Source organism: Colobus angolensis, unplaced genomic scaffold (genome assembly GCF_000951035.1).
Source record: "Colobus angolensis palliatus isolate OR3802 unplaced genomic scaffold, Cang.pa_1.0 Scaffold10, whole genome shotgun sequence".
In the NCBI taxonomy this organism is placed as follows: Eukaryota; Metazoa; Chordata; class Mammalia; order Primates; family Cercopithecidae; genus Colobus; species Colobus angolensis.
In genome coordinates, this window is record NW_012110919.1 from 14,580,848 (window position 1) to 14,606,337 (window position 25,490).

A 25,490-nucleotide genomic window follows, 5' to 3' on the forward strand; every position below is an offset into this window, starting at 1 on the left:
ATTATTATACATGATTCTATGGGTGGACTGGGATGTTCTGCTCTGAGTCTGCTCATCTTAAGCTGGATATTTTAGGATGACCACCTTGTACACCTTGTAGACTGGTTGGTACAGTAGGGGCTTCACTCACATATCTGCTGTCAGTTGGGGTGACGACTTCATGTTTCTCATCATCTTAGGCTCATTCATAGAATGACATAAGAGTTTCCATCAGTGAGAGGGCAAACTCCAATACTTTTTATACTACCTACTTATGTAATTTTTTAATGTTTCATTAGCCAGAACAAGTCATGTGGTCAAGCTGAGATCCAAGTGATAGAGAAATAAACTCCACCTCTTAATGGGAAGAGTGACATACAAGAGGCCAATGAATTATCATGGACATTTTTGCAATTTTGTGGCATTTTACTTAATCAAGTCCTAAGAAGAATAGAGAGATCCCAGGAATATGAGATGACTGGAGTTATTCAAGGGCAGCATCTGGAATAAGACATTTCAGGGGTAAGAGCAATTCATCCAAGCTAATCAAGATAGCAATCTCCAAAAGCCCCCAGACTTTCTGACTGAGTCCATAGAAGACTTAAGTCTTATTCTACTTTATATGTTTCTTTCTAAAACTGGTCCTCACCTAACAATTCTCCAACCCAGTGAATGACAGTACCATTACCATCACCCATATTGTTTCAAACCAAAAATAAATAAATAAACAAAAATTTAAAAACCCCTCAAGAATTCTTGTGAATGCCTACCTCACCCTTATCTAAATATCGTAATCATTAGTGAAGTTTACTGGCTTTATTCATCTAAAAATTGTCTCCATCCTTCACCCACTCACTCCCATCTGTCATTATCATCATCAGGTTCTTCTTTATCTCTCACTTGGACTTTTACTGTGAACTCCCTGCTTCCTCACTTGTTCCCCCTACAATTAATTATCTAAACAACAACAGTGTGATCATTTTTTAAAGTAAATAAGAAGTGGTACAGCTCTACCTAAAATCTTGAATAATCTCCCACTGAGCCCGGAATAAATCCAAAACTTCCCATTGTAATCTAGAAAGTTCTTCATAGTCTGGACGCTACTTGCCTCTTAATCTCAAATCACACTACTCTTTTGCTTCTTCTGGCTACACTCGTCTCTTTTCTAATTTTTGGACACATAAATACACATATCTTGTCTCTCTGGCCGAATGACAATTCCTCAGAGTTCTTCCCTGACCTCCATATCTTAAATGGCCCCAATCCTCTTCAATCTTGGGTTATTCTCATTCAATAATCTATTTTTGTATCTTTTTCTTACCTTTTTTTTTTAAAAAAAAAAAATCTTAAGCACATAGCTTTTAAAGATCTGGTTCATTGAAGTGTAATTTGTAGAGTAAAATTCACTCTTTTTAATGGCCAGCTATATATATGTGTTTCATCAAACACATAGATTTGTAACCATTATCAAAATTAAGATATAGAATATTTCATCACTTCAATGAACTCTCCAAAAAGGTTTACAAAAACTGAAACAACCCAAATGTACTTCAGCTGACAAATAAACAAACTATAGTGAATTCAAACAATGGAAGATTACTTAGCTGTAAAAAAGGACTACTAATATATATATACAAAGATGCATTACACTAAATGAGACATTCGATTTAAGAAATTACATGTTGTATAGTTTCATTTATATGACTTACTGGAAAAGGCAAGATCATAAGGGCATAAAACAAGTCAGCATTTGTCAGGGCTGGGGTAGAGAAGGGGTGGATTATGAAGGGACATGAGATAACTCATTCACCTCTTTTTTCATAGCTTTCATTATAATCTATAAAAATCTTGCTTATTTATTGTTTACTTATTAAGTGTTGCCTTCCTCAAAAGGCACATTCCAAGAGGGCATGAACCCATCTCTTACTCACTTCTGTGTCTCCAGAAACTAGCATGGTCAGTCAATTGAACACCAGTCAATTAACAGGTGTTCAATTATTCCTTGTTGAATGACTTAATGAACATGTAAGCCCTTCCCCAACTTGACCTTCACCCTGAATCTTCAACTTCAACACATGATCATGCCCTGTGAACCTTACCTCCTAAGTAGTTCTCCTAGTTATCCCCTTTCCCTTACTGCCATATCCCTGCCTTTGATGTTTTTTACTTAGATGACTGTAATGGCCCCAAAAGTAGTTTTCCTACCTACAGTCTTACCCTTTCAACCACTGTCTCTAACTGCTGCTAGATATGATCAAATTACATCCCTCCCATGCAACTTGATCATATCTAGCAGGAGTTAAAGACAGTGACTGAGGGGCAAAACTTAAAAAAAAAAAAAAAGTAAAGGTTCCCATTGCCTAGCAACCAACCTAGCTACGGCTCTTCTCCATTCCCAGGTGCTCAACACTAATCACCACCTACTAGCAGGGCTCTGCTCCTATCCAGATATGGCTCCTAGAACCAAAATGCTGCTCATCTGTCCTAAGGATGAATCCTACCTCCAACTAAGTGAGTCCCTCATTCTGGAGGGTCCCTATTGTCTTCCTAGTTCCATCCATCAGTGCCTTCTCAATCCCAGCATGCCTAATGGCTTCATGTCTCCAAATCTAAGTCAAATATCAAGGAATTTAGGGCTATCAGAGCAAATCATGTAATTATAAACTATGTTATTTCTCAAAGTTATACCCATAATCTCAACTCTCAAGATCCTAGTATACCAAATCTTGAAGTCACATATTTTTCAGATTGTGATAGTGGCAATTATTTTATCTCTTCCTCCATCATGTTCTTAAAGGAATAAAGAAGTCGACATTTGCTTGTATTGAGTCACCACAGTAGGCTGGAAATAAGCCTAAATTACTCTTTCCATAAAACTATCAAAAGCAGGATAGGTCAAAATCAACTTTAAATATGTGTCATCAAAGCCATGAAATATGAAATCCATATGATTTTAGTGGGCTTTTTGGGGGAATCACTAATGTTCATCAAAGGGCACAAGCTAAATAAGTTAAAGTATATCCATAAAATATATTACTCCTAAGTCATAAGAAAAATGAATGAGGCTCTGGATTCCATTACCAGTTTATACTCTTGCACCATTTGAGTTTCCAACTGCAAACCTTTAACAGGTATCTGGGGGAAAAAATGGTAGGTAGGAGGCAGGACAAGATTGCAGCTCTCACTGGGACACACAGAGCAGCATGTGGAGACTCATATCATGAATTTTGCTCCAGAGCTACTGCAGAAATATACCAGGAAAGCCAAAAGAATCCACAGACCCTATGAAGAAAGTGGTTTCCTCCTGCAGGACCCAGGAGACAGCCCAAATACTGTGAGTGCCCAAGTTGTGAAAGTGGGAAAGGGGTATTATCCGTCCCTGAACACTCACCCTCACTGGGGAACCTGAAGGTCCAGATCATGGGAAAAAGATTTGACCTTACCTGGAGCTGAGTCAATTTAGAGAGCCGAGTGAAATACAGCGGTAGAGGAAGCAGCAGGAAAAGCCCTGTGGGCTCTCTAGGTCCCTGGGAAGCAATTTCTTTCTCCCTGTGTGTGCCCCACAGGGATCCTTGGGGAGGGCTGCCAGATGTACTGGGAAAAGACCACAGGGAGAAGGAAACCTCCAGCTGAACTTTGTAGCAATTCCAACTCAATGTGAAATCTCCTGGCTAGAATTCAGGGGAGGGTGGGAATCCAGTAGACTCAACAGGCAGGGAGGTGCAAAAGCTCTAAGTGCTTTCTCAGTTGAGAGGCCGCTAGTCCAGGGAAAGTTCTCAACCCTCCTTGCCCACTGCCTAGAAACAAACTTGGTACCTATGGTAGGAGTGAGATTAGCCTTTTGTGTTGCATGGGAGCTGGGTGAGGCCTGTGACTGCCAGCTTTCCCCCACTTCCCTGACTACCTGCATGACACAGCAGAGGCAGCCATAATCTTCCTGGGAATATAACTCCATTGACCTGGGAATCACACCCCCATCCCCCACAACAGCTGCAGAAAGACTCACCCAAGGAGAGTCTGAGTTCAGACACACCTAACCCTTCCCCCACCTGATTACCCTTCCCCCACCTGATTGTCCTTCCTTACCCACCCTGGTAGTTGAAGACAAAAGGTATTTTCTCCTGGGAGTTCTAGAGCCCCATCCACTGCCTGATCCTCCCTATACTACCACAGCTGATGCCCTCTTGAAAGTGCTACCTCCTAGCAGGAAGCCAATCAGCACAAAAATAGTGCATTAAACAACCAAAATTAAGGATTCTCACAGAGTCCATTTCACCCTCCTGCCACCTCCGCTGGAGCAGGTGGTGGTATCCACAGCTAAGAGATCTGCAAAAGGGTCACATCACAGGACTCTGCAGACAACCCTCAGTACCAGCCTAGAGCCTGGTAGCCCTGCTGTGTGGCTAGATCCAGAAGAGAAATAACAATCACTACAGCTCAGCTCTCTGGAAGTCACATTCCCAGGAAAAGGGGGAGAGTACTAGATAAAGGGAACACTCCATGGAACAAAATAATCTGAACAGCAGCCTTGAACCCAAGATATTCCCTCTGACATAGCCTACCCAAATGAGAAGGAAACAGAAAAACAATTCTGGTAATATGACAAAACAAGGTTCTTTACCACCCCCCAAAAAAATCACACTAGCTCACCAGCAATGGATTCAAACCAAAAAAAAAATCCCTGATTTACCTGAAAAATAATTCAGAAGGTCAATTAAGGAGCACCAGAGAAAGGTGAAGTCCAATTTAAAGAAATTTAGGAGATTCAGAGAAATTCTTCAAATAGTAGTCTACACTTTCTTCAACAAATAGTGCTGGGATCACTGGCAAGCCACATGTAGAAGAATGAAACTGGATCCTCATTTCTCACATTATACAAAATTCTACTCAAGATGGATCAAGGAGTTAAATCTAAGACCCAAAACTATAAAAATTCTAGAAGATCATTGGAAAAACCCTTCTAGACATTGGCTTAGGCAAGGATTTCATGACCAAGAACCCAAAAGCAAATGCAACAAAAACAAAGATAAATAGGTGGGACTCAGTTAAACTAAAAAGCTTTTGCGTGGCAAAAGGAAAAGTCAGCAGAGTAAACAGACAACCCAGAGTGGGAGAAAATCTTCACAATCTATACACCTGACAAAGGACTAATATCCAGAATCTAAAACAAATTCAAACAAATTAGCAAGAAAAAAACAATCCTATCAAGAAGTGGGCTAGGGACATGAATAGACAATTCTCAAAAGATATACAAATGGCCAACAAACATGAAAAAATGCTCAACATCACTAATAATCAGGGAAATCCAAATCAAAACCACAATGTGATACCACCTCACTCCTACAAGAATGGCCATAATCAAAAAATAATAGATGTTGGTATGGATGTGGTGAAAAGAGAACACTTCTACAATGCTGGTGGGAATGTAAACTAGTACAACCACTATGGAAAACAGTGTGGAGATTCTTTAAAGAACAAAAAGTAGAACTACCACTTGATTCAGCAATCCCACTACTGGGTATCTACCCATAGGAAAAGAAGTCATTATATGAAAAAGATACTTGGACATCCTTGTTTATATAAGCACAATTCACAGTTGCAAAAATGTGGAACCAGCCCAAATATCCATCAATCAACGGGTGAATAAACTGATATATATATGATGGAATACCACTCAGCCATAAAAAGAAATGAATTAATGGAATTCACAGCAACCTGGATGCGATTGGAGACTATTATTCTAAGTGAAGTAACTCAGGAATGGATAACCAAATATCATATGTTCTCACTCATAAGTGGGAGCTAAGCTATGAGGATGCTAAGGCATAAGAATGATACAAGGGACTTTGAGGATTCCGGGGAAGTTGTAGGAAGTGAGTGAGGGATAAAAGGTTACAAATTGGGTTCAGTGTATAATGCTGTGATGATGGGTGCGCCAAAATCTCACAAATCACTACTAAAGAACTTACTCATGTAAGCAAACACCACCTGTTCCCCAAAAACCTATGGAAATAAAAAAATTAAAAGAAAAAAATAAAAGAAAGAAAGAAAAAAAAAGAAAAGAAAAATGAATGAGAAAGCACTCAATGCACTGATGTGGGAAGAACTCCAAGATATAGTGATAAGTGAAGACTGAGGTGCAGAATACTGCTACTCACCTGTACACTTTCATTTGTCATAAACACACTTTTATTTGCTTAGAGAAAATAATGAAGGATTATCAAGAAAATAGTGTAAGTGTTTTCCCATGGGAGAAAGGGGAATGAGGCAGATTGGAGCAGAAGTAGGAAGAAGACTGTCTTCCATATACCTCTTTATATTTTTGGTTTTTGAGTGATGTAAATCTATTATCTCCCCCGCAAAAATATTTTCAGTTCTTTTTAAGTAGAATTTGAGTGTGTACCACAATGTGATTCTCAAAAAGCTCATTAAAATTACATTACTCCAAGAGTTTGAAACCATTATAAAATCAACAAAACCTTTCAATGGCCCTGATATGAATATATATGCAATGAATTTTATTAGCATATAAATATAAGTGAATGAATAAATACATTCTAAAATAATGCACTGTTCAAATGAAAATGTAGCAGTTACCTGCTTTATCAGTTGTCCTAAAAACTTCATTTTCTCTTAGGTAGTAAATTGGACAGGTACATTTAAATATATCGTTTCAGGTCAGTGAAGTGGTCCTAAAAATGGAGTTTATGGACAGTCGCAGGGTGTCAAAATCATCTATGGTGACAGTGCTATGGGGAATATAACTAATACAACTATATATCATTTTTGGCTTGACACAAAATGATGTTCTTTTGCTTGCCCTATATCAATTTATTTAGGGAAATCATCCTTTTACTATTCTCTCTCTTTATCTGCCTCTCTCTCTCTCTCTCTCTCACACACACACACACACACACACACATTTTGTGTAATTTAAGTGCAACTGTCAATCAAGTGGCCCACCTCCCCTGCCTCAGAAGTAGCAAATGTTGACTAGTGTATTCCATTCTCCCAGCTACCTGGATTCCAGGGGTGAACATAAGACCAAAGTTTGGCCAATCAGAGCCATTGGATAAGCAGTAGAGACTGTTATAGATGAATGAAACAGGAGAGTTTCTGTACTTTTGAAATTACAAGCTCTAAGAATCAGATATGCCTATAGCTGCCAGGGCATGTTACTACTATCCTTTTTGAAAATGAACCCAACTTAGTGAAGACAACAGGGAAATTAATAAAATGAAATTAATCATGATATTATTGGTAAACACCGGATCCAGCCATGCCCTAAGCTAGTCCACCTTTGGATTTATTAACTTCATGAGCCAAAGAATTCCCTCTTTTGTTGCCATTTTGAAACACAGTGCAACTGTTCCTCAATAAAATCTTTATGATTATTACCTGTACATATTCCAGAGTTTCTTTGGAAACTCTGGTCTTTCTTGGGATTATGTCTTAATTTACCTGGAAAATTTAGAAAGTGTAGACTACGAAATTTAGGAGATTCAGAGAAATTCTTCATGTGATTAATGAATCTGGAGCAGGTCACTGAAGTTCTTTCATAACGAGGGATGTTCTGTAAGATAGAGGAGAAAAATACACAAAATAAAATTAGGTTAATGGCTCCAAAATAATTCATGCCACCTAGCACTCTTACTTCCCTAAAGTGAGAGATATTTTTAAAATATTTTTGTTTCTTTATTCTTTAAATGAAACAATCCTGAAAACAATCACAGTTAACTCTAATTACCTTTACATGCACATTCCTCTCATGTATTCATTAAAGAGGCTAATTAACTTAATTATTTGTTCATTGAAAAAAATCTTATTCAGTTACACTATATGCTAGATATTAATCTAGGCAGTGAGGATACAAGAGGCACGGTCTCTGCCCTTAGGAAATTGACATATTAGTGGAGAGTGACGAAAAATAAACAAATATATCTACAATAGATTGGATGGTGATTTTTCTGTCGCTAAGATGAAAAACATAAGAGATACCTTCTCAGACAGGGTGATATGAAAACAAAGATCCACTGGCACAGACAGAGTAGCCACGTGAGGTCTTGGATGAGAGTCATTCCGAGCACTGGGAACAGCCAGTGTGTGAAAGAATGGAGAGGCAGGGGATAGGGAAGGGGGTCAGAAGGTAGGGGAGAGGAGGCTCTTAAATCAAGCCTTGTCACCTTGAAATAGCAAAAACAGAAAACAAAGAGGAGAAAGAGCTACAAATACCTTGGTTAAATAATATGAAATAAGGTCATAAGTAAGGATCCAATTTGATTTAAATCAAAAACTATTCATTCTAAAACCTAAAACTATAAAAACCTAGAAAGATAACCTAGGGAATACCATTCTGAACACAGAAATTCACAAAGATTTCATGAGAAAGACACCAAAAGCAATTGCAACAAAAAACAAAAATTGACAAACGGGATCTAATTAAACTAAATAGCTTCTACACAGGAAAAGAAACTATCAACAGAGTAAACAGACAACCTACAGAATAGGAGAAAATATTCGCAAACTATGCTTCCAACAAAGGTCTAATACCCAGAATCTATGAGGAACTGAAACAAATTTACAAGCAAAAATCAAACAACTCCATTAAAAAGTGGACAAAGGACCTGAACGGAAACTTTTCAAAATAAGACATACATGTGACCGACAAGCACATGAAAAAATGCTCAACATCACTAATCGTTAGAGAAATGCAAATCAAAACCACAATGAAATACCATCTCACACCAGTTAGAATGGCTATTACTAAAAAGTCAAAGAATAACAGATGCAAGATTGCAGAGAAAAGGGAACACTTATACACTGCTGGTGGGAGTGTAATTTAGTTCAGTCATTGTGGAAAGCAGTATGACAATTTCTCAAAGAACTTAAAGCGAATTATTATTTGATTCAGCAATCACATTATTGGATATATATACCCAAAAGAATATAAATCATTCTAACATAAAGACACATGCACATGTGTCTTCACTGCAGCACTATTCACAATAGCAAAGACATGGAATCAACCCAAATGCCTATCAATGTTGGACTGGATAAAGAAAATGTGATACATATACACCATGGAATACTGTGCAGCCATAAAAAAAGAATGAGATCATGTTTTTTGCACCAATATGGATGAAGCTGGAGGCCATTATGTGAAGCAAACTAACACAGGAACAGAAGCCCAAATACCACATCTTCTCACTTATAAGTGGAAGCTAAACAACAAAAAACATGGATACTAGAAGGGGAACAAGAGGCACTAGGACCTACTTGAGGGTGGAGTGGGGGAGGAGGGAAAGAATCAGAAAAAATACCTGATGGGATACTATGCTTATTACCTGGTAAGGAAGTTATCTGTACACCAAACCCCTGTGGGTGTACACAGTTCACCATATAATAAACCTGCACATGTACTCCTGAACTAAAAGTTTAAAAATAATAATATAGATAAATAAAAACCAGTCATTAAACATGTAATCAGAACCAACTTCCCATTGGTTTGATGTGTAATTTTTATTGTTTGGATATGATTAGAAATTATTGATTTGGATGATTTGGATATTGTATAAATTTGGATATTGGATATTAATGTATGGCTAGTACTGTTTGGATATTGTGAATATTATGTGTTCAGGATAGCATTAATTTACTGAGTCTGTACAAGGTCAACTCATCCCTGCATGAGCAATAGTATCTTACTGAAAGGGTAAGGTTTTCATCTTGTCACTTCACACAGCCTCTCACTCACCCAACTCTACCCACTCCCTGAGGAAAAGGTTTGTGTCTCAAGCCAGAAACTGTAAGCTAAGTGAGAGGGTCCTAGGAGGGCACTGGAGGGGGAACTCTCTCTTTTCCGTAACTGTGGATCAAGCAGGCAGAGAAGGAAGCTTAAGAAGACACACACCTCTTAAATGGCAGGAGGCAGCTGGGACTCGAGAGACCCAGTCCAGTTGTACCAGTCATGGAGCATGGGAGATTAACTAAGGAAGGGTCAGAAACCTATACTTTATAAGACTTTTTTGCTGCTAGCATTTTCTTTCTTTATATTTGCTTGATACTGAGTAGAGTCTTCTTTAAAAGTCATCACAAATGAGCTAAAATAAGTGAAAGGGAGAGAATTTCTACCATTTTAAAGAGAGAAGAGTACCACAGGAACAGCAGTGATTCCAAGAGAGGGCTTGAGAGAAAGTGAAATGAGAGAAAAACTTTTCCTGACTTGGTTAGAGCCACTGTCCATCTGGACAGTATGTGCACATGGGCAATCTTGGAGGTAATAACTCAGAGCACGGGCTGTAGAATCATGTAGGTCCACATCCAAGCCTCATCTCCACACCCCGCTCTCTATACAAGCCAGGGCAATTTACCTTCTCTATTCCTGTTTCCACCTTTACAAAGTGGGGCTACTGCTATCCCACAACAACTATTACCCCCATTTTACAGATAAAAAACTAACTTATCAAAGCTATACAAGTACTAAGTATTGAAAGCAAGTCTCAAATCCACTCTTTCCTACTCTAATGGCCATGTTTTTAACCCCATTCCATACTGCTTCCCCATTTTAGAATAAGCACAATGTAAGTATTCAAACAGAACCTAGAAGATCACCGTGGCCTCCTCACTGTCAGCAACCTAAGTGTCCAAAACAGAAAGCGTCCAAAACAGAAAGCGTCCAATGTAAGTGTCCAAAACAGAAACTAGAAGATCACCCTGGCCTCCATTTCCTCCCTTATCCCTCAGATCTATGCACAACCATTTCCTGTCAACCTCACCCTCTCAATGTCCTCCAGTCCCATTCCCATAGCTGCAGGCCTATTAGCATCTTCATCCACATCCCTGCTTGCAGTTCACCTCCCTTGAATTTTCTTTCTCGCATTATCTTTCTAAAACCCAAGTTTAAATATGGCACTGGCCTTCTTAATAGTGTTCATTGATTTCCCACCATTTAAACAGTGGTTCTCAAACTGTACCATGCATAAAAATCACCTGGTAAACATGTTAAAATGCAAATTGTGATTCACATATGTCTAAGGAGATAAGCCCAGGCATGTGCACTCTTAGCAGTCATACTGGGTGACAGATACAAGTGATCAACTTCTCGTTTCTCCAAGTGTGGCTCAGGACCCAGCATCACCAACATCACCTAGGAGCTTGTTAGATATGAAGATTCTCTGGCCTCACCCTAAAACCTACTGGATCAGGATCTGAATTTTAACAAATCCCCAGCCCATCACACTCTGACCTAAAGAACGAAATGCAAAACTCTATGGTATAGGAGGTTGGTCATGATCCACCATCTATTTATCTCTTGCCCCCAACCCCATCTCACAGGACTCTCTCCTCTGTGACCCAAGTATGACAAAGTAGGAAAACTGAGGCACCAAAAAGCTAAGGCAGTGAGTCTCAGTTTCTTCATCTTGGTCAGCCCAGTGCATAGCACAGTCCCTATTACGTGCATCCTGCTGCTTCATTGATATTTTGAATTTGACTGAATGGAATTAATTTATGTTTTAAAACAAATTTTGAAATGCAGTATTATATTCAAATTGCACCTTTCCTCAGGGTATGATTTACTGAAATGAAAAGGAATGAATGCAGACAAAGACACTCCATATCATGAACCTGATGCATTTTACTCCTGAAAACACCTTACATTTCTTTGTTGAGCAGGGGAAACAGGTACTGATTCCTCTCTGTGAAGACACTGTGGCTTTTAGTTGATTCACTGCCTGAAGTCAAACCCATGCTCTATATATGAAAGCACAACTCCACCTTCTTTTTTAAGATGAGCAAACTTTCACCACAAAGATACAAGAACAGTAAATATTGATCTTCTGGACGGATGGCGCACCTCACGCCACAGGCCACTCAAGCATCTGCTCAGTACTACCAGCCCTCCCCTTTGTTGGGAAATAATGCCAAGTGGCCTCATGTGCTATCGACTGTAGATTGCAAATATTTAAAAGAAATAAATTTCTCTGAATGCAAAGCACCTTTCTTTGTTATCTAACCCCCTCTCCTCCCAAGTCATGTTGATTTTGGGGTTGTGCACACTCCCAGCACCTGTACTTTTCAATTGTTTGCCTGCCAAGAACAGTGTGGTTTTCTTGCTTGGTTTTAGAAGCTATTCTAAGTACAGTAGCCAATGAAGGCATATTTTCTTTCTCTCTTGGCAATATGTAAAGGAAGTTTCAACTTTAGGACACCTAGCAGCAACTGTAATTAGAGGACAAGGAAAGAAATTGGAGTTTCTCCATCTCAGTATTTGTCCCACATGATTATGAAAAATGTACCACCACTGCAGACCAAAACCAAAAGTGTAGGTTTCTTCAACAGTCTTATTATTTGGCAGAAAGTTTTCTAAATTGGTTTTCCTGAAATCCAGAATCATTCTTTAGTGGAAAAGTAAGATCTGGACAATAAGACAAGAATGGAATTTCAGCAAGTGGAAAATCAATTTGTGATTGAGAATAGCCACTAGGTATACAAATCCAAGTGTCTGAATATATAAATGTTGGATCAAACTATTATTTCCTCTACGTGGAGCATTATCAATTTGATGTGGTATCATCATGCCCTGTATGTTTTTAATCATGGTTCTTAATCTCTTACCACTGAGGCATATGCAATGCAGTGTTAACGAGAAATAACCTACTGCCAAGTATTATGATCTGATCAATGCTGATGGCAAACTGGGTCTGGAGACAAATGATCTGTGTGTAAACCTTTAGTCACTCTCTTACACTGAGCTGAATTCTAATTCAAAGGGAACGCTGCAACCTCTATTACCGCCACCACTTCTGTCACTTTTCATTTTGTTACATATTTTATTCTACTTTCATGAATGAGTATTTGGGGATTTACTCTTCCCCAGTTCTTGATCCATATAGTCTGGACAAAGCAAATGCCCAGATGTGAGCACATCACATTCCACTGGCTGCATGAATTGGAGTTCAGAACCAGTGAGGTTTAATGGGATATTTTGAGATTTCCAGATTGAGGTTTGACTGTGAGAGATGGTAGCATCTGTGGCTGCTGCAGCTATTTCAACAGCATGAGGCAAGTGTCTCTTGGCTTTGAATTACTTCTCTGGTAAGCTAGCTTGAGCTGAGTAAGCTATACTTTCTTGCCCATTCTGCCTGGTGTCAAGAGATCTGTATTTGTGAGATGAGGGTTCAAAATGTAGTCTATGTTTATGGAAGTTTATTTCACTCTAGGTCAGGGGTGTCCAATCTTGGGCCACACATAAAATACACCAACACAAACAACAGCCGATGAGAAAACACACACACACACACACACACACACACACAAAATCTCATAATGTTTCAAGAAAATTTATGAATTTGTGTGGAGCCACATTCAAAGCTGTCCTGGGCTGCATGTGGTCCACACCGTGTCCTGGGCCACATGTGGCTTGCTCCTGGTTGCTCTTGTTCAACCCAGAGCAAGCAGGTTGGACACGCTTGCTCTAGATAAAACTGACCAGTTCTGACAAAGATGATTCTGATAAGGACAATGCTCACTTTGTCTTAGCTGGCATCAATCTCCAAACAAACATTTAAGCCAAAATATTCTAGGTAATTTACGTATTCCAAAAATGAAAGAGATGATATTTGCTACAACATACAACAACCCTTACAACTAAAATGAAGTATTTTGTTGTTTCCAATGTAAATAGTAAGCCAGGGAGTAATGAGCTGAAGTGACTCTTTCTCTATTTGCACTGGATTAGCAAGATCTCCATGGAATTGCTTTAAATTATATATAAATCATAAAGCCACTTTCAGTTTCTTGTAAGACTTGAAAATTATAGGAAATGTCAGAAGAAACATAAAAATGACCTTTTATAAATTTAAACTTAAATTCAGAGTTATCCAAAACTGATTTGAATGAAAATTTAAATCTTTTTAGAAAAATTATTCTGTAAGAATCACCAGCTCTAGATGTGCTAAAATTTACATTTCAGAATAATTTATCAGAAATGTATCCCAGTGTTGTTGGAGTCTGTAAAATACTCAGCAGTTTTAGGGACAGCTGTATCAGGAAAAAGATTCTTCTCAAAGTAAAAATGATCAAAAATGATTTGCAATCTTAAAGATGAAATTGCTGAAAGTATAACATATAATGACCTAGTAAAGGAATGTGTAGAAAGCAAGCCCCAAAATACAGCTCATGATCAATTAAGATATCACATAGCAACATATTATTATTTATTGCATCATAAAAAATTATAACACAAAAATGTTAATTTGTTCAGGTTGTAGGTTCAGATTGTCATTCATGTATTGCTATTACCCCTATTACATTTTATAATTAATAACATCGTTATAAAGAAAAATGTTTTATATTTTAGTATTATTAACCGCCCTTTCTCCTGCTTTCATTTTACACTGGGCTCCACAAATTATGCAGCTTGCCCTGACTGTATCTATACAATTTTTCAGGCTAAGCCTTATATTCTCATAGTCAAATGGACAAGGTCAAAGGCTGTCAGAAAGATGACAGAATTCTGTATTTCTCACTCATGACATTTGGAGGTGGCCCTTCTCCTATCCTGCAAGATCACTTCGTACCAAAGCTTAAAATATGAGACCGATATCTTGCCACTTTGAAAGAAAATAATATCTACCATCTACTGAGTGTATTCAATTGGCCATATATTGCCTCAAGTTAGACAGAAGATTGTTTATACAAGTGCATATGTATTTTTGAAAATTCCATCTTACACACATATGTTTAGTGTAGCACTATTTACAATAGCAAAGACTTGGAACCAACCAAAATACCCATCAATGATAGACTGGATAAAGAAAATGTGGCACATATAGACCATGGAATAATATGCAGCCATTAAAAATAATGAGTTCATGTCCTTTGCAGGGACATGGATGAAGCTGGAAGCCATTGTTCTCAGCAAACTAACACAGGAACAGAAAACTAAACACCACATGTTCTCACTCATAAGAGTGGGAGTTGAACAATGAAAACACATGAACACAGGGAGGGGAACATCACACACCGGGACCTGTCAGGGGGTTGAAGGCAAGGGGAGACAGAGCATTAGGACAAATACTTAATGCACGCGGGGCTTAAAACCTAGATGATGGGTTGACAGATGCAGCAAACAGACATGGCACATGTATACCTATGTAACAAACCTGCACATTCTGTACATGCATCCCAGAACTTAAAATAATACTTAAAAAGAGAAAATTTCTCTGTCTTTTAGCATCAAAAGCTGATGTAGTCTGACACCATTATGTTCCTTTGTTTGTGATCTATCTAGGAGATGTTTGTTTTATTTGTATTCTTTGTTCCTACATCTCTGAAAACTTTTATGATCTCTTTGTGACTATTGAAATAATGTTATAACAAAGTGTCTTAGTGTGGGTTTTCTTTCATTATACTGGGCACTCGAGTAAGCTGTAACAATCTGGAAATTCCTGTCTTGCAATTCTATAAATATTTTTTCTTTTTTAGAAATAATTTTCTCCCCTCTGTGTTCTCATTCTCTCTCGCTCTCGCTCTCGCTCTCTCCCCTCTTTCACTCTGCCTTCCATTTTTAAAGCTTTTTCTTTCTACTTTCTAAGGGCTTCCTTTAACTTATCTTTTCACTCTTATGCTGCTCTTTTTAAAAATCTTGGTTTTCACACATTTAATTCCTGTCTATTTCTTCTTGTTGTTGTCACTTTTAAAAATATGGCATCCTGTTCTTATTTAATAGATGTTCTCTCTTCCTTTATTCCTGAGTATTTTGATCTGAGGGTCTGGGTTTGCCTTAGTAGTGTTAGATTTGTGTTCATATTGTTTGGTTCCCTGGGTTGTTTCAGTGTCTTCTGAGCTTCTCTCTTCTGCTTGTTTTCATTTATCTCATGTTAGAAGCCTTCCTCAAGGATCCTTGAGAGCCTTGACTGCCATTCATATATAACAGAAAAGCACTAAAAGGCTGACTGCAGCTCTGGATTCACTCGGGTAGGGCTTATGACCAGTGGGCTTCCCTGAAGCATGATGGGGTAGCCAGCCTACCTACCCAATGACAGGTCCCTCACCGTCAGAATGGGAAAGGCTTTCCCCTGGTATGTCCTCCAAGCACCAGCCCAAGAATGTATTTACCAGACCGGTAGCATTCTGGGAAGAGAGCAAGAGGAAAGGACCTGGGTGTTCCACAGGCCTCTATCTAAAACTTTAAGAAACCCCTACTCGGAGCCCCCACCTCATCCCTGAGTTGGGAATCCTTCTAGCCTAATTTTGCCAGAGAATAAATCTTTGTCCCAACTCTGCAGGGTGAGCCAAGAGGAAATAGAACTCTGCGTCCAGCCCCTCACCAGGCCCCTGTTCTAAGTCCTGCATGATATAAAACTTCAAGAAGTCTCTACTTGGAGCCCCCACCTCATCCATGAGCTGGGAGTCCTTCTAGCCTTATTTTGCCAGATAATAAATATTTGTCCCAACTCTGCAGGGTGAGCCCACAGGAAATAGAACTCTGCATCCAGCCCCTCACCAGGCCCCTGTTCTAAGCCCTGTGTGCACTCCCTGATTTAGAAGATATGGAGAACCTTCAGGATCCAGGTTTTTCTGGGGGGTAGCATGAATTGACTCACTTCTCCTCATCAGGCCCCTGTGTAGACTGAAGTTGGGAGTCACTTCATTCTGTTAACTCAGTTATCACTGTTTAATCAACTTTACAGCTTTCCAAAAATTGTTGAAATTCCTCACCTAGTATAGTCTTGTCTCTTTGTCTTTGTATGTGAATGCATTTTGTTTTAAAGCAGGGCATTTCAATCTTTCACAATCATGTGACATTAAAAATGGATAATAGTTGTAGGGAATGCTGGGGCAAATGGAAGAAGCTACTCAAAGCCAGGGGGAACTAGCCTGAGCTGACCTGGCTACTCCAGCTCCTACATGACCACCAAAAGGGCTCAATAAATTTGTATTTCTGCCCACATGCAGCCTATTTGCAGCATACCATTTAGAGGCTCTGTTTCACCACAAATTTTACAGAGTTTAGGGAAAGAGATATGACTAAGTGTGGCCAGTGTACCATGTTTGACCAGATACCCTCATTGCTCACTCGCCTACACTGTCTAGGTTTGGATGACTTTTTTTTTTCTTGTGGTTATCCATCTTGTGGTCCTGGAGTATCCATCCAGCTTCTTCAAAAGGCATCCTCCCAATTCTTTTTACCAGGATAACCATAGGCACCAACTTGTCTCTATGATTATTTTCCCTGAAAGTAGTAACTGCCATGCTTCTTTCCTCACTATCCCCATCCAAGACAAATCCTGGACCCCATGAAGAATCACTTAAGTTGCAGGTACCTGGTCCTCAGACACATTCAGCCTGGTCTCTAGTCACTGGAGAGAGAGGGGATTCTACCTCAGCCAGTAAAACAGAATTGTGATAAAGACAAAGGGAATAATGTAAAAGTAGTTAACACACAGCTTGTTGGAGCATTATAACATATGCTCTAGATTATGGGATTTGGAATTCATACCTGAGTTGGAATCCTGCCCCTACCATCTACTGGCTATGTGATCCCAGGAAAATTACTTCACCTCCCTAAGCTTCAATAGCTTGATCTGGAAAACGAGATTTAAGAGTAACAATTGTTGCTGTGAATGTTTAAGTGGAAAAGCAACCACAGAAATGGAAAGCAAATGAATGGAAAGAAATTATCAATGAAAATTGAAAGGGAAAAGATAATGTTTGCAAATGAAGAAAAGATACGGTGTTAAAAAAGTTAAACAGTGAATGAAAAAGTTCAAGGCTACAGTTTACACACACACACATAGACACTTAGGTCCCTACCATGCACAGAGAAGAAGGAGATACATAGATATATAGATATAAATATACACAAAAATCACAATTCTCAATATCATCTGAGGTTTTATATGTGATCATGGTTCCAGAAATTAGCTTTCTGAAGTTGTCTTCCAGAGGAAGCACAAAGTTACTATCTCCACTTAGTTATTAATTATCCACCCAAATGGGATCAGGCATCCTCACCTATTGTTAGCTTTCTTTTTACAAGACCATAAATAAAAATACAACTGATGTCCCATCTCATTATTTGCCTCCCTAAGACACAAGCCCACACATTATTTTATGCTGCAAAAAGAGCTCAGTGTGAATATTTGAGAATGATATATTGAAGATGCATATGGATACAAGACCAGACCATTACACGCTTCTAACTATGTGTCCTAAGGTGTCAAAGAAAAAAAAAATACTAACTTGGGAGAAAATATAAAATTGATCAACATCTCCTTGACAGCTATTGATAGATATATTACTAGACCTAAAGATGTTCCTTCTCAAGAAAACATAAATTCAAGTTCCTTCCAGGTTCTCTGTAGTGATGGAGTTTGGATCATGCTTGGACAAAGGAATCATAATTCAATTATCCAATGATTTATTATAATACACTTTGCCTACACTGGATATTTGGATGTGTAAACATCAGAGTATTACCCTCCCTTCCATCCCAGGCTTCGCATTTCAGATTTCATTAGCCAATAAAGCCAGGTTTATTTATAATAAAGTTAAGCCCTTCAAACCACTGACCATGGAAACCAGATTTTGAAATAATTCAGATTTGTGTTTCTGTTCTTTCTAATTAAGGGTAATATCGGGAAGCACAGACAGTGGGTAGCATTGTTCGAGCACCATGGATTTAAGCAAGAAAATCTGATTATCAGCTCATGTCAGAAGCCAAGCGATAATGCAGCTTAGCATTCGTTTGGGCTTTTTCTTTGGCCAAAAGATAATTACCGTTAGTGAGGCCTTACGTAAGTGTATCTAATATCTAAGGCCCTAAAATTTATGAATAGCAAAAGCACACAATAGGCAAAGAAGAATTACTGTATTTATTATTTCTATGGCTTGTTCCACCATGATAATTTCATTATCTAGCAAAGTTGAACCTCTAAAATCAAAGTATAATTTCTTAAAGGACAAGAAGTTAAATATGCTGGCAAGGTTTTTGGCCTGATTTCCTTCGGCGAAAGTTATTTCTAAGAAATAAGAAGTAGACAAGCCAGAATTTTCATAGAAAATTTACTAAAGGGGTCTCAAAGTTACCTATTGAGGTCACTGCACAAGCAGATGTTAAGCTTCTGTAGTGAGATTTTTCTTTTTTTTTTTTTTTGTAAACTGTTATTTCTCAGTCTTATGCTGCATGAAAAATCTGAAATTTGAAAAGCACTTCTTGGCCAAAGCAGGATGGTGTCAGAGTGCTCACTGCTGAATACAAGTAATGTCAGTATGTATCACAAAGAATAAATGCTGGAAACCCAGAGTGGGGAAATTATTTAAACAAGGAGTTAGAATTTTGTTGTATAAAACCAAATCTAATTACGAGGATGAATAAAATCAAGTTGTAAAATTTGCAAGGTAAGTTGGCTGAGATTCTCCAAACCAGAAAGAAGTAAATGCTTTTGAAAGAGAAAAATAGCATTATTGTCCTTAAGTATATTTTTTTATTCAAAAGTACATTTTATTTTCTTGCTTATTATATACTAACAGCAACTAACATGTTATTGAGTACCTGCTACAGACCAGGCATTGTTCTAAACACTTTAGACATTTTTAACTCATCAAATCCTCACAATAACCTTAAGCAATCAGTACTTTATTATCCCCATCCTACAGATGTGGAAAACAAGTGACAGAGAGGTTAAATAACTTGTCCATCTGGCTCCCATCACTCCAAATTGTATATATACCTGATTTTACTCATCTTCATAATTTGAGTTCGTTCTGTCTCTCAAACTTCTAACCTCTAGTAAAAATAATGTTTCCCCTCTGGGTTCTCAGAAAACTTATTCTGTGTGATATGTCTCAAGCTGCTTGTATTACAGCAATATTCATTCTGACACCATCCTTAAGCAAAAGGAAATGTATTAGGACTCATCAGAGTAGTTACACTGCTGGTTCAGGCACTAACACCTCCCCAACCTTGAGCAAATCACTAAACTGAATACCAGTCAAACAGGAACAATGTTCCCTTCCCTGCCTACTTCTCATGGTTCTTGAGACAGTATGGAGAATCCAAAAGATCTCTGAGAAGCATGGAATGCTCTGTAGAGCTGAGCACATTGACAGGACAATGCAATTGCCAAAGGATGAAAGCACAGGGTGAAGGCATCCCAAGCAAAGCTCTCAGAAGCGGTAACTAGTACACTTCCCACCTTTCCCTACTCTTCTCTTGAGCTCTTACTTGTAGCCGAGGTTTATTTGAGGGAGGGGAAAGAAAGGGGAAAATATTGTTGATGATGACAACAGCAACAATAATAAATAGGTGTACTCATCAGCACTGAGAAGCAATGTGTGCAGTGAACCAAAGCACAGACGTTGGAGCTAGACTGCTCAGATTGGATCCTGGATCTGGCACTTGGGCAAACTGCTTTATCTTTCTCTGCCTCAGTCTCCTCATCTGTACAGTGAAGACAATAATAGCCTCTACTTGATTGGATAGTTATGACAATTAAATGACAATATTCATAGAGAATTTAGAGTAGCCTGACAGAATCACCACTAAATATATACAATTGAGAGCTGTGAGTAGTAGGTGCCGCCAATCCATTGGTTATTGTACTAGCAAACTAAAAGATGGAATCATGGCTTTTTTTGTTCTACTTTCTATCCTCATCAAAAATTAGTAATTCTCTTTCTACTTTGGCCAAATGACTAGAACAGAAAATTGTGCTTCACAATTTCTGTGGCTGATTTCATCTACTTCCCATTGCTTTCATAGTTTAGTAACAAAATGTCCACTTCAGTATTGTAGATCCATGTTAGATTATTAGGACTTTGGAGATTCATGGAGATTATGTTTATAAAGATGCTAAGGCAACAGTAGCAAAGGACTAAAGAGTCAAGTCAGTAGCAGACACAAAGCGGAAAAAAAGTGGAGTAGATGAGCAGTGTATTTCCTGCCCCAAAACCCCTGGCCTTAACCTATATGCTTTTGCTTTGACCCTAATGAGATCTACTAAGGAAGAGGACCAAATATAGTAGAAATAGACCTAAGCCTCCATGGCACTGAGCTAGATGTTTAAATCAACTCACCAAATGCTTGCTACAATCCATGAAATAAAGAGTACAGTGCCTATTTCACGGGTGCAGAAATTATAGCTGAGAGTAGGTGGCTAAACTTGCCAAAGGACAGTTACTCATTCCCCTGCCTCTTCCTACCTCTCTCTCTCTTCCATCACAAAAAGCTGTCTCTTCAAAATTCAATCCATTCTAGTTCTAGTCTTTCCCCTCTTTCCTCCCGCCTTTCCTATGCGTTTATCTTTTTCCTTAGTCACTGAAGTTCACTCCAAAATCACTAGCCTTTCTAGAGCTCTTTCACTTCTTCTCTATACCCATCACTGATTAACCCAACAAACCAACTTGACATGGCTGGCCCAAGGAGCAAAGGCACTTTGCTCTTCAAAGACCAGTCAAGATCCAGAGAGGTCAAGAACAGGAATATGCACCTGTACACTTTCCTTGTCACAATATGATACTTACCGCCTATGCCATGTTTCTTGTATTTATAAATTTGTTCCTCAGGATATAGCATTCTGACTCCTTTTTTTTTTTTTTTTTAAGATGGAGTCTTGCTCTGTTGCCCAGGCTGGAGTGCATTGGTGCAATCTCGGCTCACTGCAATTCTCTTGCCTCAGCCACTTAAGTAGCTGAGATTACAGGTGCCCACCACCATGCTTGGCTAATTGTTTTGTATTTTTAGTAGAGACGGGATTTCACCATGTTGGTCAGGCTGGTCTTGAACTCCTAACCTCAGGTGATCCACCTGTTTTGGCCTCCCAAAGTGCGGGGATTATAGGCGTGAGCCACTGTGCCTGGCCTCATTGTTTTAAAAGAATGTCCTTTCTAAAAAGGGCATAGTATTCTATAATATTAAGAATGCATTGAACCAATCCCCAGCTGTTAAATATATAGGTTGCTTCTGGTTTATTACTATGATAAAGAATGCTGCAATTAATAAATTTTGTACATGTATATCTTTACATGTGAGAGAGTATAAATGCACTCTTGGCAAACATTGATTTGTGTTTCTCTGGCTCACCATCATATAATAACAGCTAATACACATTTTTGAAAATCAGTGAATAAGTGAGCAAATAACAGGGAGTGTGGCAATAAACCACAGCCAACATAAATGACATAGTAGTTCAGCCTGCTCAGTTCAAACTGCTAAGTATAGAAGTTTGCCTATACTTAACCACTCTTGAATTCAACTTTCCTTGCCTATAAAATAACAAAGTATTTTGAAAAACTGTTGAAAGGACTAAAATGAGATAATATCAATAAGGTGCCTAGTCTAGAGCAATGTAAGCTATCATGATTGGGCTAAAATCACTTATCCATGTAAATCGTTTAAATAAGCAGAGCCTAGGTGCTCTGATCATATCATGGACAAGGAAAATCACCCGAAGTGTGTGAGAGCCACAAGGCAGAAAGAACTGTCTCAAACCCAGAGCAGTGGTTACAGGGATGTAGTGGGTAGATTTTCATGACTCCATCGTTTTGAATGGTATTCATACCACTATTCAAAGTGTTGTTATTTGTCTTGATCTTCCAATGACAACTTCAAAAATTAATTTTACAGGTACATGATTTCTTCTCTAAAAAACTGTAATAGCAGCTATGTAAGCATTGAGGAATGTATATGTCATCATAAGCAAAAGGTATTTATTAAATGACCACTTACATGCTAAATTACATTCAAAAAAAAGGGGGGATGTTCCTGACCCTAGGAGAAACAAAAAGGCACCTAAATATAGTGAAAAGAACACTGGAGCCACCTAGATCTGAGTTTAAAGCCCAGCATTCATTCAACACAATTCAAGTGGTTTGTATACCAGGCACTACATTAAGTGGTGGGTGACAGTCTAAATCAAGTGATTTAGCTTATCTTTGTCTAGGGTGAAGTACCAGCTTCACAATCTTTTTGTAAAGGTAACACATGTAAAATACACAGCAGTATTAAGTAAATGATGGTTTTTCCCACTCCTTCTTGACTAAGGGCTAACCATTCAAGACAGGACACAAACATTAAAACATTAACATGCATACATCGAAGAAAGCATGAACCAATCAGAGACTAAAGAGCAGAATAGTTACATCCAATCAAGTGAAGGAATTACACAGTTATCCCACAGCTAGAACATGCACAGAACCTAGCACACAACAGGTATTCAAAGATGTCTATTGACTGGATATAGTGAATCAAGAATTCAAACAATTCGAGCCTCAGGGTTAACAGGAGGCAATGTAACACACTGGGAAGAGTTCAGACATAAAAATTAGGAGATCCAGGTTCGTGTCTAAGGAGTCTGAACCACCAGCCAAATTTTCTTGAGCAAATCATGCAAATCACGGTCTTCTGTAGACTCAGTCTTCTCATCTGGGAAGCTAGAGGGTTGGGGTACATCTTTCCTAAGTACCAATAATTTCAGGTAACGATGCCTGTCAAAGCCTCCACTTTGTATTTTATTTGCTCCGTCTGAAATTGAACTGCATACAGTTTGTTCCAAAACCCAGAGATGGTTTGAAACCCCCAAACTGGTGGACTTGATCAATACATCCACGTTTCATTTTTTTTACCCTAAAATATAGTATATGGACTAGTAAGTTAAGAAACACTGCTGCTGAAAAAATATCCCATTTTAAAATCTAAAGAATAAAAATTAACCAGCCACTTCATGTTTTTAGCAAACATACTTACCATTGTGTGGGGTTTTATTGTCCCCTTGGTGAATAGAAATCTTTAAAAATGTATACGCCTGGAACTGAATACCGTGTCAAATCTATTGGCACTGCATGTTTAAACACCTGCATCTCATCACCAGCCCTTCATAATATTGTTAAACAATAATTATACTTATGATGAGTAATGAATCCAGATATGGTCTTCCTTGAGATGTACTTATTCTTGTGTTAAAAGTAACCCATTAGTAGCATATGAAAGCTTCTCAGGTAAAACAGATTCATAAATACATCCATATAATACTCAATAAAGTTTTTAAATGGTAATAAATTGCAATGATATCCTCTTCTTTATTGGAGAATCTCACCTTATTTTTCTGTGAATGATCCATTTTTGTTTACCACAATTCTAACTTTCACTTGCCTAATCAGATTTAAATCTTAAAAATAAAAATCTTACTTTGAAATTTGACCCAAGTTTAATTTTGATTTTTTTTTCATACTTGTAAGGAGAATGGTAACTTGAGACAAAGGCTAAACTTGCCATGGAAGCTACCCTTACACTTTGCTTAAAATCAACCTTTGCTGATGGATTTAAAGAGAACCTCAAAGAAAATTATTCACCTACTTCCCAACCAGAAAGACTATAGCACGCTGATCACTGTGATCAAAAAGGGTCAGCTTCATTAAAAAGAGTCACAAATATAAACAACATTGGTCAAAGGAAATAATAGTAACAGCTAGCATGCCTGGCAGTACGGTTCTAGGCATTTTACATCTAACTCACTTGATTCCCACAACAACCTTATTAGGTTGGTGCTATTATTACCACATAGGCAGATGAGAAAGCTGAGTTGCAGAAAGATAAGACATTTCTCACAAAATCCCAGGACATATATTGGCAAAGCCAGGGTTTGAACTCAGGCTGTCTGATCCTAGGGTCTGTCTACATAATCACTATCCTCAACCAATTATTCTGTTTGTGTTTGTCACACACTCATGCAGTAGCCACCTGAAAGCAGGTACCAGCAGCCTTAGCATCACATTTGCAGGTGATGTGGCAGAGAAATTCCATCCAGTGTGGGGCTGCATGCTGAGAACAAGGGGAAGACAGGTGGGAGATATGGTACAAAGGTGGGAGCTTCCAGAGAAAATAGAGTGAAGACACTCTATTTCTCAAATTACTCTCTTATAAAACATCTTAAAATGCCTTTCAGTACAAAGGCTATATTTTGCATATAGCCACAAAACGGAAGTCCATCCGTGGCTCTTCTTCTCTACTCCTCCTGATGATCTTGTAAAACATTCACTGTTATTTTTATTTAATTCCTTTTTTGGTCAATCAACCAGAATCGGTTTCTGTGTTGGTCCATTCTTGCATTGCTATAAAGAAATAGCTGAGACTGGGTAGTTTATAAGAAATGAGGTTTAACTGGCTCACAGGGGTGTGCAGGGCTGTGTGTGTGTGTGTGTGTGTGTGTGTATACACACACACATACACACCACATTATATTTATCCATTCACCTATTGATGGCACTGGGTTATTTTTTTTTTAGCCATTTTGAATAACGCTGCTATGAACATTGATATACAAGTATCTGTTTCTCTGTTTTCAATTATTTAGGAATAAAATTGTTGAGTTATATGGTAATTCTATGTTTTACTTTCTGAGGAACCACCAAACTGTATTTACAATGGCTATACTATTTTACATTCCCACCAGCAATGCATGAGTTTCAATTTCTGCACATTTTTGCCAAAACATATCATTTTTGATGTT

General features: G+C 38.3%; 1 protein-coding gene across 3 annotated transcripts in view; it reads right to left on the reverse strand.

Moving 5' to 3' along the window:
- LOC105506804 (chromosome unknown open reading frame, human C12orf42) overlaps positions 1-25,490 on the reverse strand; it is a 163,220-nt gene that overhangs the window by 59,039 nt on the left and 78,691 nt on the right. For 2 of the 3 annotated variants that reach the window (XM_011935088.1, XM_011935094.1), the window contains exon 3: positions 7,441-7,552. In XM_011935088.1, coding sequence (XP_011790478.1) covers positions 7,441-7,552 — 112 coding nt within the window. Of the gene's footprint in view, positions 1-6,576; positions 6,672-7,440; positions 7,553-25,490 lie in introns of all 3 variants that reach the window. The other variant, XR_001000992.1, reaches the window with a different exon arrangement.